Source organism: Lissotriton helveticus, chromosome 2_2, assembly GCF_964261635.1.
Source record: "Lissotriton helveticus chromosome 2_2, aLisHel1.1, whole genome shotgun sequence".
In the NCBI taxonomy this organism is placed as follows: Eukaryota; Metazoa; Chordata; class Amphibia; order Caudata; family Salamandridae; genus Lissotriton; species Lissotriton helveticus.
In genome coordinates, this window is record NC_136060.1 from 297074933 (window position 1) to 297090605 (window position 15673).

Below are 15673 nucleotides of genomic sequence, written 5' to 3' on the forward strand. Positions count from 1 at the left end.
AATAAAATAATTTATTGTTTTCGTTTTTGTCATTACTAACTGCTGCAAACTTAAGAGAAGCATGTGCTTGTTTTGCTTTTCCTTGTCTGTGTGATGTCATTTCTACTATTCTAGGTGCATTTAAGTCTCATGGAATAACGGAGACTGGTAGATATAAACGCTGCTTTATTTGTCTGCAATGGCTAGGTAACATTTTGATTAATCGGGTGGGTTAATTAATTAGTAAATCTTGGGGTGGATACAGAATCTACATTATTTCTTACATTAATACTTTTCTTGTGTTTGTTTTATATTAGAAATCATAAGTTGCCTGCTTTTGGGCCTAGTCACTTGAGTCGCAGAAAAGAACTGACTTGTAATTCTGCAAAAGTCACGAGACGCCCATTCTGAATTAAAGCGTTTATCAAAAGCTGCGTTCACAAAGTAAAAACTAACGTGCTGTCATCATTCTGTCGGACATGGCCAAGGTCGAAAGTGAACATTTTGTCAGCCTTAACTTGGCATCCGCGGAAGTTGCTTGGACGTAGTGAGAACAAATTTGAACATTTGTTGCAAACTCAGGAAGCTCCTGGTTTCACGTGGAAGAGACAATGGTCTTTATGAAACATGATTTAATGGAAGTTTTGAAAAGTGGGTGACATGTCACTTGTCACTCTCAGCCAATGGGACGTCGAAGATTTCTGAAAACTTTCCTTTGCGTAGTTTAGTTAGCGTAGAAAGGTATAAAAAGTCATGCCCCTAGGGATGGGCTGGCTGCTGCTTTCTGACTTTCCGATGAGGGTGATGTGCTGACGGACTTTGCGTGGAGCACGTAAGAATCCTCAAAGAACTTTTCTTTAATTTCTATCTATTTAGCTCAGTTAGGGAATTAGGTTTTAGAAATGCTAAACTTTAAATATTCACTTTGATTTTGATTCACTTGCTTAAATTGTATTTTTCTCATATTTCTTTACAATCATGCTTGCTTTATTGCAAATAAAATTCATTTATAAAACTATCAACTTATATACCATAATTTAGTAAATAAAATCTTACTTTTGACAAACAAGCTGGTCTTGGTTATTCAGAAGTGTAGGTTACTATTAGCTAGATCACGTCGCCAATGGTGGTCATCTAAATGGTTAAAGTTTCATTCTAATGACAATATTCCTTTCGCAGATGTATAAAATGTATATAGTTTGTAGATAATGTGTATATAGATTTATTCTGACCACCTGATTCAGTAGGCCCAAAATATGTCAGGTTTATAAATGGGTCCATATTTAGTATAAAATTTTGTTTATAGATTATGAAGTTGGGTAGCGTTGTTTATGATATATTTTCTATAGGCCGCTGGATCAAGACTCTGCTTTTATCCTTAAACGAAATAAAGCTGAAAAAGTGCGCTCTTATTTTCAAGAAAACATTTACTTGTTATGTTCCTCTTAGTGTTCATCTGAGGGAAAAGAATACAATAAGAGGCAAATTACACCAGGGTAGTTAAAAACCGTTTTTGGCAAAGTTCAGGAAATGTTTTGCCATACCCTTTTTTAAATATGTGTCTATAATTGGCACACAATTCTTCCTCCACATTTTTCTTGTGCATAAAAGGATAATATGCATGGCACTGAAAAAATCTTTCCAACACTAAAAACAATTTTTACATTATCCTACCCATACCAACATTATTATGATCATACCTGAAGTGTAGGATGTGCCACACCAGGAGAGGCCATTTGTGATGTATCCCAAGAGTGTGTCTTCCAAGGTGATTACTTTTTTTTGTGCTGCATTCACATAACGATGCGCTAGATCATATGTCTTGCTCCAAAATAGTGACTGAAAGAATTAAAGATCGATTGTTATCATGCATGGTAACTAATGTATAAGGACTTTAACACTTGTGTATGAAGATGTTGGATAAAATTACTTCTTAAAAGTGTGAAAAGATTCATCTCTATCATCCCATTGTGAGAAGTAGTAAATGCTGCATGTGAACCAGGGCATGGACAGTCCCATTGTTCCCTATGAGAACTCGAGTTACTCCTGACAAGCGGCCATAACACAGGCTCCTATGGGGAAATGGGGTGTTTGTGGGAAACCCTGAACCCTGTCGCAGGCACCCCATGGTGCCTCACACACATTTCAGTATTTTATAGGAGGGTCCCTTAGGGACCCCCTTCGACATCAACCATAGACCGCAGGGCCACTGGGGGACTAGCCAGGGGGCCACAAAGTCACTTTCCAACAGCGTTTTTCTTGTCAGACAGGCCGACGTGGAAAGGCTGTTGGAAATCAGCATCATAATCCTGAGTGTGGAAATGCTGTCCAAAGGGGTGTACGATGCAGTTCCGACCGACAGGAATACTCTACGAGTCGCTTGGAACCAATTTGGAATGAACACATGGTTTACATTCCGACCACAAACATCGTAATCGGGCGGGCAGAATATAAACCGACCAAGTCGGTTGGAAGAGCTCAGACACAGTCAAGGAGATTACGACTGTTGGGAGGAGGCTTTCCGCCCAACATCTTAATGAACCCTAAAATGATAATAGCTTAGAGTTATCAGTTTATGCTTCGTGTCCTGCTGCTTTGCGGGCAGGCAGGGCTGCTCTGCTCTCAGAGTAGGGGAGGTGTGATTGGCCAATTCCGTCTCGGGCCGCCTAAACCAGTCATGTGCACTTTCCCCATTTTCCATGCAAGATGCATTACAGACTGCTTGGAGAACCTTCCCACCCCTCCAGCCCCTGGCTGAGCACTGTGACATGGTGCTCAGACCAATCACAACTCTGCATGGCAGTGTTGTGATTGGCTTAGTGGAGGGAGCTTCGCTACCTGCTTCCTGTTCCTTGAGTCAGAGGCAGGAGATCAGGGGCAGAGACAAGGGACCCAGACTCAAGGTAAGTTTATTTATTTTGTATTTCCCGCTGCAACCTCCCCCGTGACCCCCAGCGCATGCCGCACCACCCGCGAGCCATGCCGGCCGCCACTGCTGATGTACCAGGCCCCGGTTTATTATGGGTTCTGAGTAATTGGGCCAAGTACCCCTTCTGCACTTGACTCTCAGGACAGCAGGCCCAAGCAATCGAAGGCTCACAACTCAAAATGAGTGGAGCAGCAGCAATGAATCAATGTGAGTTATTTTGTTTTTTACCACCACTAGTACAAAGGAAAAATATTACATTCACAATCAATCACACAGTCCCCCTGAGGTCGGGGCTGTAGTGTTTCTTTGGCATTTCCTTGTCCCACGGCCTCCTGTTAACAGTGAGAGTCTCAAGAGTAAACTTTAATCATTAAATAAGTCAATATTGGGACCTGCTACTAGTTCCCCTGGGGCTGGCAGGTCTGAAATCAGTCTTACTCACATCAGCAGGTGTAGAGTCTCTGGAGTTCCTGAGTTTGCCATGTCTGTGGATGCTCGAAGCAGCTGCAGCTGAGTTCAGGTTACTCTCCAACACACAGCCCAGGCAACTACACTAAGTGGGTGGAAAGTCCCTCACTCACAGTTGTGCTTCTCGTGGGATTGGAGGTTCTCTGCAGCTCCTCCTGCGGGGTAAGTGTCCAGATTGTCTCTCGATGAGATACAGTTGTGATGAGCCTGACGCTGGTCCCTTGCCTAAATGATGCTGTGCAGGTGCTACCACAGCATCTTCACCTCTCTGTCCGGAGATGACCAGATTGCAGTTCTTGATGCTCTTGGTGAGCCCCTCTGGAATAACGGGTAACTGTCTCTTACAGTACATAGGCTCCACCTGGTAGGCAAAGTAAAATCTTTAGTGACGGCCCCTCCAGCTCTCCTCTTCCTCACAGGGCACACTGGTCTTTGCAAGCAGGCAGGTGCTGGTGCTCCAGGTGCTAGGGCAGGTGGCCTTGGATTACTTCGGTGATGTCCCCTCACCCAGCAGGGAAACTAGCAGGCCTTGGCCACCAGTCCTGGTCACAGGCAAAATTCTTGAAGAGCTTCATCTTCTCACACAGCCCGTCTGGCTGCTTGGCAGATGACAATTTTTAGGCTCTCCACTTCATATAATCAACTTCCTGACACCATGGGGCTTATTATGATGATGGTTGGAAAGCCTATGGTTATGAGCCAGTCGGAATTGAAACCGGCAGGTAATTATGGGTGCCTCACAACAAGCTCAAGGAGCCCGTCGACCAGTTGGAGGCTGGCCTGTAATCCCAAACGTCGTTCATTTATTATTTTATTTTTGTTTTCCGGCCGCACAGCGCGTTCCCCCCACCCCCCCTGCTTGAGTCTACTCCCCTCTTCCTGCCGCGCCCCCTACGGCCTCGCCCCCCTCCTGCCTCCTAGCTGCTCCTCCCTCCCTCACCGCCTTAGTGCGGCACGTCCGTGCCTGGAGCGCGCCCAGCTCCAGACATCCCTCGACCCCGGATCCGCCACGATGCCAGACGTCAATACGACGCCAACACCCTCCACGCTCTCAACACTGGCCAAGACCACCGCTGCTTCTAGGCCGCACCCAAACGCACCCACGGACCCTTCACCTGCCACACCTGCAACTTCACATGCAACAGGACCAACAAACCTCCAAGAACCGGACCCAACCACCTCCGCTGCATACTCCTACACATCCGATCCACACACAAATACGCCGTCGAGCTCTGGGAACTGCTCGACACCTCTGCAGTGGATGTCGCCTTCCTGACCGAGACCTGGTGGAATGACTCCTCAGCGCCTGACATCGCCATAGCCATCCCGGACGGCTACAAGATCGCCCGCAGAGACCGCACCAACGGAATTGGAGGAGGAATAGCCGCCGAACACCCCTACTTCCAGATCCACGCCGACCCCAACACCACCCTCAGATGAACACTCATCTACAGACCTCCCGGACCCCGAGCCCCCTTCAGCGACTCCATCGCCGACCTCACCAGCACCCACTCACTCGCCTCCACGGACTACATCCTCCTCGGGGACCCTCGGGGACCTGAACTTCCACATCGAGAACAACAACGATGCCAAACCCACCTCCCTGATCGCCAACCTCACCCTCGAACAACTTGTTACCGAACCCACTCACGCCACCGGCCACACACTCGACCCCGTCTTCTCCTCAAGCACCCACATCACCTTCAACCAAACCACCGAACTCCACTGGACTGACCACCGCTGCATTCACTTCACCTTCAAGAAGCCAACCACGCACCACCGCACCCAACAGCTACCTCGCCGTTGCTGGGGCAAAGTCACCGAAGACCAGCTGACCCTCACCCTCACCCAGAACCCGCCGACCAACCCTACCGACACAGACGCCACCGCCCGCAACCTCAGACAGTGGATCGACGACTGCGCCAACACACTTGCCCCGCTCAAGAAACCCTCCACCAACCACTCCAGCAAGAAAGCCACCTGGTTCACAGAAGATATCCAGACCTCCAAACGGACTTGCCGGAAGATGGAGAAGAAATGGCTCCACGACCACACACCAGACAGCCCCGCAGCCCACAAGGACACCATTCGCAGACATCACCACCTCATCAGAACAGCCAAGAGATCTTCCTTCCAAGCCCACCTGGACAACAAAGCCCACAACAGCAAAGAGCTTTTCAAAATAGTGAAAGAACTCTACAACCCCCGCGCCAACACCAAAGATATCCTGCCCTCGCAAGATCTGTGCGACTCACTGGCCACCTTCTTCCATCGCAAGATCGCCGACATTCACGACAGCTTCAACACCTCACCGCCCCGACCGCTACAGACCCCACCCCGAACACCACCTATACCACCCAGCTGACCGCCTGGTCCCACATCAACGACGAAGAGACACGCAAAGTCATGAACTCCATCCACTCAGGGTCTCCGTCAGACCCCTGCCCACACTACGTCTTCAACAAAGCCAACGCAGCCATCCCAACTACGGAAGGTCATCAACATCTCCTTCGACACAGCAACATTCCCGGAAAGCTGGAAACACGCCGAAATCAACGCCCTCCTCAAGAAGCCCAAGGCGGACCCCAAAGACCTCAAGAACTTCCGGCCCATCTCCCTACTCCCATTCCCGGCAAAGGTTATTGGGAAAATCACCAAAATACAACTGACACGCCACCTCGAGGACAACAACATCGTCGACCCTTCCCAGTCCGGATTCAGACGAAACCACAGCACCGAGACAGCCCTCATTGCCGCCAAAGACGACATCAGGCGCAAACTAGACAACGGCGAAACATCAGCCCTCATCCTCCTGGACCTATCAGCCGCCTTCGACACAGTCTGCCACCGCACACTAAGAACACGCCGACAAGAAGCCGGAATCCAGAAGAAGGCCCTGGACTGGACCACGTGCTTCCTCTCCGGCAGAACCAGGCGAGTCCGCCTCCCACCCTTCCAATTCGGAGCCACTGACATAATATGCGGCTTACACCAGGGATCATCCCTCAGCCCAACTCTGTTCAATGTCTACATGACCCCCCTCGCACAAGCGGCCTGCAAGCACAACCTGAACATCATCTCCTACATCGACAACACTCAGATCATCCTCTCCCTCACCAAGGACCCACACACCGCCAAAACCAGCCTCCACGGGGGAATGAAGGCTGTCGCCGAATGGATGAGAAACAGCCGCCTGAAACTGAACTCAGACAAGATGGAAGTACTGATCATCAGCCCCACCCCCTCGGCATGGGACGACTCCTGGTGGCCGACCACACTGGGAGCAGATCCCACACCCACAGACCACGCACGCATCCTTGGATTTATCCTCGACTCCTCCCTATCCATGTCAAAGCAGGTCAATGTCATCTCCTCCTCCTGCTACAATACCCGCCGCATGCTTAGCAGGATCTACAAGTGGACCCCACCCAAAACCAGAAGAACGGTGACCCAAGCACTCGTCAGCAGCAGGCTGGACTACGGCAACGCACTCTATGCAGGATTCCTGATTAAACTCCTACAACGACTACAACGCATCCAAAACGCCTCGGCCCGACTGATCCTCAACGTCCCCCGCCGCAGCCACATCACCTCCCACCTGAGAGACCTGCACTAGCTCCCCGTCAACAAGAGAATCACCTTCAAACTCCTCACCCACGCACGCAAGGCACTCCACAAAACCGGACCAGCCTACCTGAACAACAGACTCAACTTCTACACCCCTGCCCGCCAGCTCCTCTCCACTAGCCTCGCCCTGGCCGCCGTCCCGCGCATCCAACGAACAACGTCCAGCAGCAGATCCTTCTCCTTCCTCGCAGCCAAGACCTGGAACACCCTCCCGCTCCATCTGCGACTGACCCAAGACCTGCTTACCTTCAGAAGGCTCCTCAAGACCTGGCCCTTCGAGCTGTAGCAGCACCCCCTCACCCCCCAGCGCCTTGAGAACCTCATGGATAAGATAAGTGGTGCGCTTTACAAGTTCATTGATTGATTGATTGATTCATCCCTAGGGATTACGATGCACTGTTTCCCGCAGGGATTCCATGCCAGCCTTTCTGACTTGGAAACCTTGTCAGAAAGCGTGTTGGGGCCCCATGACTGGCACCTTGAAGTGCCTGCCACGGGCTGCAGGGATTAATACCATCTTCCAGTTCCCTATGGGAGCATGTGCTATGGCTGGTTTATGGCCACAACACATACTCCCATATGGACATATTGGAATGCGACTGCACAGTGTTCATCACATCCAAATCAGACGTTCGGGACCGCTGTCAGGAGGTCGGTTAGTCCTGTTTACGAAACGCGTCGGGCAGACGAAGTCCACCCAACATCGTAATCGACCTCCAAATGTGATTTAGGGTCGGAGTCTTTGAAGTTTAAGATGGAGTCTGCTTATTTTAAAGTTTCAGTGTTGAGACAAACTATCGAGTTGGAAATATCGACTTGCAGAAATATCGAGTCAAAAGTATAGTGACATGGAAATATACTCAGCAAGCATATTGTTGCCAAAAATATCGATTTTAAGTTAAGTAACATCGATTTTTAAAAATATCAAAATCATTAATATTGCTAACAAAACTATAGCTGTTTATAATATCGTTTTTTAATTATTATGTATGTTGGTATATATTTTAAATGTATATGATGCAATATTTTTGAATAATTATTGTTTATGTTTTTTGATGTATTTGTGAAATTTCTAGTAGTTATTAAATTTAGTTCAAGCATTATTTGTTATTTTTAGTACCGTAGCGGGTTGTGGGTGTTTTGGGGCACAGGGTGTAAAGTAGTTTAATTTGAATTATTTCATCAATAATTGTTAATTAATATTAAGTATTTAATTAATAATGTTAATAATGTTAAGTATTTTTTTCACTATAAATGTTATGTTTGTGTTGTGGAGTTTATAGGGGTACAGAGTGGGAAGTAATTTAATTTTAATTAATTATTCATTAATTATTAATTAATATATATATATATATATATATATATATATATATATATATATATATATATATATATATATATATATTAATTCTGTTAATTGTGTAAATATTTTTTATTGTATGTGTAGGTTGTGGTATTTGTAGGGGTACAGAGTGGGAAGTAAGTTAAATGTAAATCATTTAGATTCATTTTTTTAAATAATGATCATTTAATTAATAATTATTTATGTTAATTGTGTAATTAAGATTTTTAACTAAAATTTTAGGTGTGGGTTTGGGTTTTGTTGTGGTATATAGTAGAAAGGAAACTACATTTTAATTAAGGTAGAATACATTTTTTAATTGTGAATTAAAATGAACATGTATTATGTTGATTATGTAATTAATATTTTATTACATTTTAAGATTGTGTTGTATATTTTGTGGGGGTATATTGGGGAAAGTAAATATATTAAATAATAAATAATTACTATTTATTGATCATTAGTTTGAGAAATATTTAAGTTAATAGTGTATATAATTAGCTTTTTAAAGTTAAGTTGGTGTTGCTTGTAAATTCTTTTTTTTTTTTCCAAGACCTTTATTACACAGTCATGAATTGACACAGCAAAGAGCCTACAACCCCGAGGGCCGGCTGCGGTATGTATAGTTACCAAGCAACAATTCCAGAGTGAACACAGCCATTCAGCCGACACCCCGGAGGTCCGGCGGCGTGGTAGCAAGGTATGCATAGAGTAGCCAAAGTCTTATTCCGGATAATCCATAGGACCACGGTATTTTTTTATTTAAACAAAACGTGGTTGTTCGAAGCAGAGGAAACATTAATCTGAACGATAGCAGACAGCCTTCTCGCAACAGAGCGCGCGCGGTGCAGCAGCAGTCACAATCACACTCACTGAGGGATGATACTCCTGGCCATAGCCATATCCGCCGTTGGGGAAGTACATAATTCGCCCCTATAGGCATTCCATCTACCCCATTTCTTATCCCAGACTCCGGGACATCCCCTGGTTTTTTAAACCGATTTTTCGGACAGCATGCACACGTCCATTGCGGCCACCCACCTAATCAGGAGCGGTTTGTGTGGTGAACCCCATTGCATGGCTATTTCACGCTTCAAGAGAAGGAAGCTTAGGTCCACCCAGCGCTGCTCTATTGCGGTTAGGTCTGTAGGGTCCCATATATTGAGGAGCGCACATTTGGGAGTCAGAGGGACCGGCTTCCCCAGGGCGTCAGTCATTTTCAGGACGGCCCGGTTCCAAAGGTCTCAGACCGCTGGGCATTCCCACAGGATATGATAGAAAGTACCTATTAAGCCACCGTGACGGAGGCAAATGTCAGAGGGGCGACGGCCCGCAGGAGATGAAAAGTGTTCGGCATATTGTTGCACAATTTGCGGTATGTGTAAGATATCGCTTTGGCTTGAAGGGGTTCAGATAAGAGTCTGTCCTCGAGGGGCGAGGATTGTGGAAGGGAGGAGAGATCTGGGACGGTGGTGAGTAAGGCGTGTTTAATTTGGAGGTATCGGAAGGTCTCAGATTGTGCCAAATTGTACGTGTCTTGCAGTTCTGTGAATGTCTGTAGTTTGCCCTTGTGGAGCAAGTCGCCAATAGTGGAGATGCCCAATGTGTCCCATTTATCAAAGCCTCTGCAATGGCATAGGGTGCCTAGCTTGTACAAGGTCCAGAGTGGGGTGGAGAGAGTGAGGGTGTTGGCCCATCCGAGTCGTTTGTTCGCGCGGTGCCATATTGACAGTGTGTGAGACATTGGGCCTATATATCGAGCACCAGAGTGTTTGCCGTAAAGAGCTTCTAGATAGCCGCCACAGCTCGTCTGGTATTTCTCCAAGTGGAAGGCAGGGTTTGTGGGTGTGCCAAAGATCCATGAGATGGTGGCGACCAATTGAGTTGCCCAATAATAGAGGCGGATGTTAGGGAGGGCGATACCTCCGTCGTACCACCCTTGCGTGAGAGAGAGGAGGTCTCCCTCGATTGAATTGAAGTAGGAGTCAGGCACGGGGAATGGGCAGTTCTGAAGGGCATAGAGGAACCTAGGGAGCGCAAGCATTTTAAACAGGGCAGCTCTGCCAGGTAGAGAGAGGGGGAGCGTTCTCCAGTGTGAGACGTCGGCATGGAGTCTCTGGAGTGGGCCTTGAAGGTTGCGGTCCTGGAACAGCTGGGGGTCAGGAGTGACAAAGATACCCAAATATTTAAAACCGCCTTGGGCAATTTCAATGGAGTAGCCTCTCGGGAGAGGGGGGGGGGGACCATGGAGAACATACAGCACCGATTTGGACCAATTGATGGTGAAGCCCGAGTATTTACCAAAATTAGTGATCACGTGCAGCAAACTGTTAAGGGAGGATCTAGGGGAGGAGCGATATACCAGGATGCCATCCGCATATAGCGAAATCTTGTCGACCGTGTCAGCGTTCCATCGGAGGCCTCGGATGGAGTTGTCGGTTTGTATCCAGTGGGCTAGAGGTTCGAGAGTGAGGGTGAATAACAGGGGGACAGCGGGCAGCCTTGTCGTGTGCCCCTGTGTAGGGGAAAGCGCCTGGACGTATGCCCGTTGACACAAACCTGCCCCCAAAGGTCAGTGTAGAGTAAGCAAACCCATTGTATAAATCTGGGGCCAAAGCCAAAGCAGAGGAGCACCTCGAAGAGGTAAGACCATTCGATAGAGTCGTAGGCGAGTGTCGCGTCGAGGGACAGGATGGCCGCGTCCTCTCGGAGGTGCGGTATCCTACTCATGACATTATGGACACGGCGGAGATTGAGCGCAGTGTTGCGGCCCGGCAGGAAGCCCGATTGATCTTCGTGTATCAGGGCTGGGAGAACTGTCATGAGTCTGGTGGCGAGGAGCTTGGCAAGGACCTTTACTTCAGTGTTAATGAGAGAAATAGGTCGGTAGGAGCCGCAGTCAGCAACTGGCTTATTGGGTTTACGGAGAACCACGATCAAAGCCAATCGCTGGTCCGGTGGCAGGCAGCCGACTTCGCAGCTTTCCTCGAACATCGCCTTGAGATGTGGGAGGATCTCACCCACCATGCCCTTCAGGAACTCAATAGGGACGCCATCGGGGCCCATTGCCTTGTCTGATTGAATAGCGAATAAGGCGTTTCTCACTTCCTCCGTTGTGAGGTCTGCCTCCAGCTCCTGTCTCTCGGTCTCTGAGAGAGAAGGGAGCCTCATTTCGGCCAAGAGCAGTTTGGATTCTTACGCGTTGTAGTGGGCTCTGGCGGTATAGACCCCCTCCAGGTGGGTGGCGAAGGCCTCCGCTATATCGCCCGGATCTGCTCCCGTTTTTTGAGCCACGCGAGCATCTTGCCTGCCCTGTCCCCCAACTCATAGACACGGTGGCGGGTTTTCAAGAGCTTGGCTTGCGCCTTTTCCAAAGCCAGTGCCCTATATTCTATTTGTTTCGCTTGAAGGCGGGTCGTTGTCTCATCTGTGGGGTTCGTGTTGTGGAGGGATTCCAGGTTAAGTAGATCTGTTTCCACTTGTGACAAGAGTTCGCTCTGTGGATGTAACCTGTTTTGAGAGCTAGCGCCTTACCCTTGATCACGGCTTTGTATGCCTCCCATATTGTTATGGCTGAAGTCACTGACCCTATATTTTCGGCAAAGTAATATTCGGTGTGTTCAAACAAGCTATCATGTATGTCAGGGATTTTTAGGAGCCAGGGCGCGATTGTCATGGGGCCGCGTGTCTGTTGGCGGTGATGTGTGAATTGTACCGTAAGGGGGGAGTGGTCGGAGATCCCTCTAGGGAGCCCCTCTGGATGGCGAAAGAATTGTAAGTCAGTGACGGGTGAGAAGAAGTAGTCTATACGAGAACTGCTATTATGAGCGTTGGAGTAGTGCGTGTAGTAGGGCGTATGGGGGTGGGACAGGCGCCATAGGTCTGCAAGCCCCATCATTTGTGCAAAGTGGCAGAGGTCCAAGCTTGACTTGTGTGAGGGACGGTGGGGGTGTCTATCAAAGGCATCACTCATTGTCATATTGAAGTCGCCCCCAACAGAATATGATTGTAGAAGGACTTCCACGTCATAATGGTCAGGGACGTTATCGAGGGGGGCGTCATGGCGGCCTAAATGAGTGAGATTGTATACGGATCAGTGACATGTGGTGTATAGAGTGCTGTCTATGATAAAGGGCTCTAAGGGAGAGGGTCGCCGCGGAGCCTGTTCGGGGCCAATCATGGCCGATGTCTGAGCTATAGGTATAGCGTGATGGCGCATGGCAACGCACAGGTGGGCTCAACGGCGACAGGCCGCCAAAGGTAACGCGAGAGGCAGCGGCGCGCTGCATGTCGCGCTCTGCTATCAAGAATCCGCTGCAATGAATAAGCAAGAACAAGAACAGAGACCATAGAAGTCTCGTCATCAACTTCCCAACATTTCCCGTCCCTCCCAGACCCCCCCATACTGTTCCCCTCCCAACAACCCCCCTCCCTGCGTCCCTGCCCGCGGACTTAGAACTATCCACTCCCCAACTAGGCAGAGTGCCTGTCGCCCCCCCGAACATTAGAGAGGAGTGTGGAGAACCAAGGGTGCCCTCGTCAGCCAATTCTCGGATGGTGTCATCCAGTGCAAAGAATACAACCAAAATCAACAATAGCATTCACATAGTAGGAGTCAGTGATAGTACGTAAACGGAAGCTGGTCCTGCGCCCGGGGTCACAAGGAGACCATTCTGGGCGGAGGGGCAACCTCAGAGAGCGCCGCCGAGTCTATCATTGTAACATTCGACAACCCACCTGAGAGGGAGAGGCATGCGCTCAAACCAGTTCCAGAGTCAACAGGCTCCTCGCCTATCACCTCACATTGTCCAAGATGCGTCGACCGGGGTTGAGCTGCCTCCCCCTATTATGGGCATTGAGAGGGTGATGTCCCTCTCAAGAGTGGTGAATTCAATAGTGACATAAGTAGTTCAATCAACGACAGCGGGTAGAGTAACCCACCCCGGAAGGAAGACAACAAAGGATATACAAGAGTCCAAGCAGGAGTGAAGTAGGAGGTGGGCTGTGCTTCAAACGAGTGAGTCTTCGGGGAAGAGGGTCCGATATGCGCCAACCATCAGATAGCAGAGTCGGACGGTCATAGCGGAGAGCATATCAGCTCGTAGAGGGGCAACTGAATTGTTCAATCTTACCCAGAATGATCGGCATTACTCTTCCTGCACGTTGTCCGTGAATAGGTCTTGACTTTCCGGCGGCAAGCCCTCGTCAGAACGATCTGCGGATTTCCTGCGCCGGTTGTGGGTGGAAGTCGACTGTCGCCACCCCTCGAGCCAGTCCCACACGTCAGCAGGAGATTAAAAAAACCAGGTATTACCCTCCGCTTCAATGCGGAGCTTCACCGGGAACAACATAGAGTATTTGATAGATTGCGCACGGAGCGCCTTCTTCACCTCTAGGAAGCTACGTCGGCGGGCCTGTACCTTCATGGTGAAATCCGGAAAGATCGTGATTTGCGCATTGTCTATTCGCAAGGGCGGTCCCGCTCGCGCCGTTTGAAGGATGACATCACGGTCACGGAAGTTGAACACACGGGCCACGATGGGGCGGGGGAAGCGCCCAGCTTTGGCCGGCCCCCAGTAACTCTGTGAGCCCGTTCTATGGAAAAATAATTGGAGAGGTTCTTTGGCTGAAGATGTTGCAGGACCAATTTCTCCACAAAGAGGTCGGCGGCCGGTTCTTCAAGGCGTTCGGGAACACCCAGGATGCGGAGGTTATTACGTCGGGCGCGTCCTTCGTAGTCATCCAGGAGCACCTCCATCTGGTGTTGCTGTTTCTGTAGCTGAGTCACCTGTTGCTGCAGCGTGGAGGTGTCATCGACGAGCGCCAGGGTTTTAACCTCAATGTCCTTTACTCTAGAGTCCATCTTCCGGAGGTCGGCACGCAGCAGGGTCACCTCCACGCTCACTGAGTCAATGCGGGTTTCGAGCGAGGAGCGTGTGGAAAAGTAAATTTTGCCATGTTCTGTGTCCCTACGCCTCATCCATCATATGTTATGTGTGCATGACCAATATGCATATGTTATTCCCCATTTCTGATTAATGACGCAATTCCAGTTGTGTCCACCTCTAGTATGTTAGTTTCCAGTCCTCGTGAATACTACGAATATCAGGCCTATGTAAGTAATGTTGCCACGTTTCTCAGTGTGCACGTTATTCAATTATAAAGTCTCCGTTTCCAGGCCTCAAAAGGGCCCGGACCACAGATTCAGCTCCTGTCTCCTGAAAGCCTCGCTGAGGAGCGATACAGCCCCCACCTGTATCCTCGACCCTTCACTCACTTCCTGCCTTGCAGTGCCCGGTGCACCCCGGCTCTGCCTCTGAGTCTGCCAAAAGTATGTTATAGTTCCAGCTATCAGTTCAGTCCTCCTCCTCTGCATTCCTAAGCTACTGAACTGCATCAATAGTTTCCGTCATTGTCTAGCCTTCTCGTCTCCACGTTAGAGAAATACTGTATTTAATGGTCATTTAGTATTCTTCATCACGCACTACATGTAGAATAATGCATGATCCAGTCTTAGAATCAAGTTAGCTTTTCCCCTCATGACTTCTAGTTTATATCAACATGTTCCCTAAACATTAGATACCAGATAGGGTTTAGGTACATGTCGCTCCGACCCTTCAGACTTTAGTCTCTGCTCCTAGCACAGAGTTCATAGCCCCCAGCTTCTCCTAGTAACACGTCATTGCTAGTTTTCGCGCACCATTAGGTTAGAGGTCCCGGCTCCTTAGGTAGCCCCCTCCTATGTTTCCGCCCATTCATGACATATTCTGTTACGTTTTGCATCACATGTCTATGTATACGCCCAGTTACACCTCTTATTTCTGTTATCTCTCGCGACTGCTACGCGTCACGCCTTCTACTCCACCTACTGTTACGCCTACTGCAATGTAATGCTATGTGTTTGCGCTATGTATATAAGTCAATGTTTTGTTATTAAATGTTAGCGCGCTCATCCCAGACCTAGCCCCAGCAGCTGCTGGGCCTCCTTTCCCCTGCTGGGCCCCAGTTGTCCTGCTGGGCCTTATTGCCTTATTCCTATGCAGGTTGTCCTGATCCTGTCCTTATGCTGTAATAAACCTGCAGAAACTCCTACTACCTCGAATCTTGACTCTTATTTATTGAGCTATCTGTTATGCTATAAGTCTAGTCAAAAATAGGGTATTATTTATTTATTTACCACATAATGGCGCCCGAATAGGGACTTGCCCTTTCCCCACGCGTCGGTGAAGCCACGCCGACCCCCTGACCCTCTGCAGTCGTGACGGAACTCTTCTGCGCAGTGGCAGAATTTTCTGCTCAAGTATCCCTCAGGCCCACGGAGGAGACGG

General features: G+C 48.8%; 1 protein-coding gene across 1 annotated transcript in view; it reads right to left on the reverse strand.

Moving 5' to 3' along the window:
* LOC144821804 (ADP-ribosyl cyclase/cyclic ADP-ribose hydrolase 1-like) overlaps window positions 1–15673 on the reverse strand; it is a 322648-nt gene that overhangs the window by 141786 nt on the left and 165189 nt on the right. The window contains exon 3 of the mRNA XM_078678979.1: window positions 1680–1818. Coding sequence (XP_078535105.1) covers window positions 1680–1818 — 139 coding nt within the window. The remainder of the gene's footprint in view (window positions 1–1679; window positions 1819–15673) is intronic.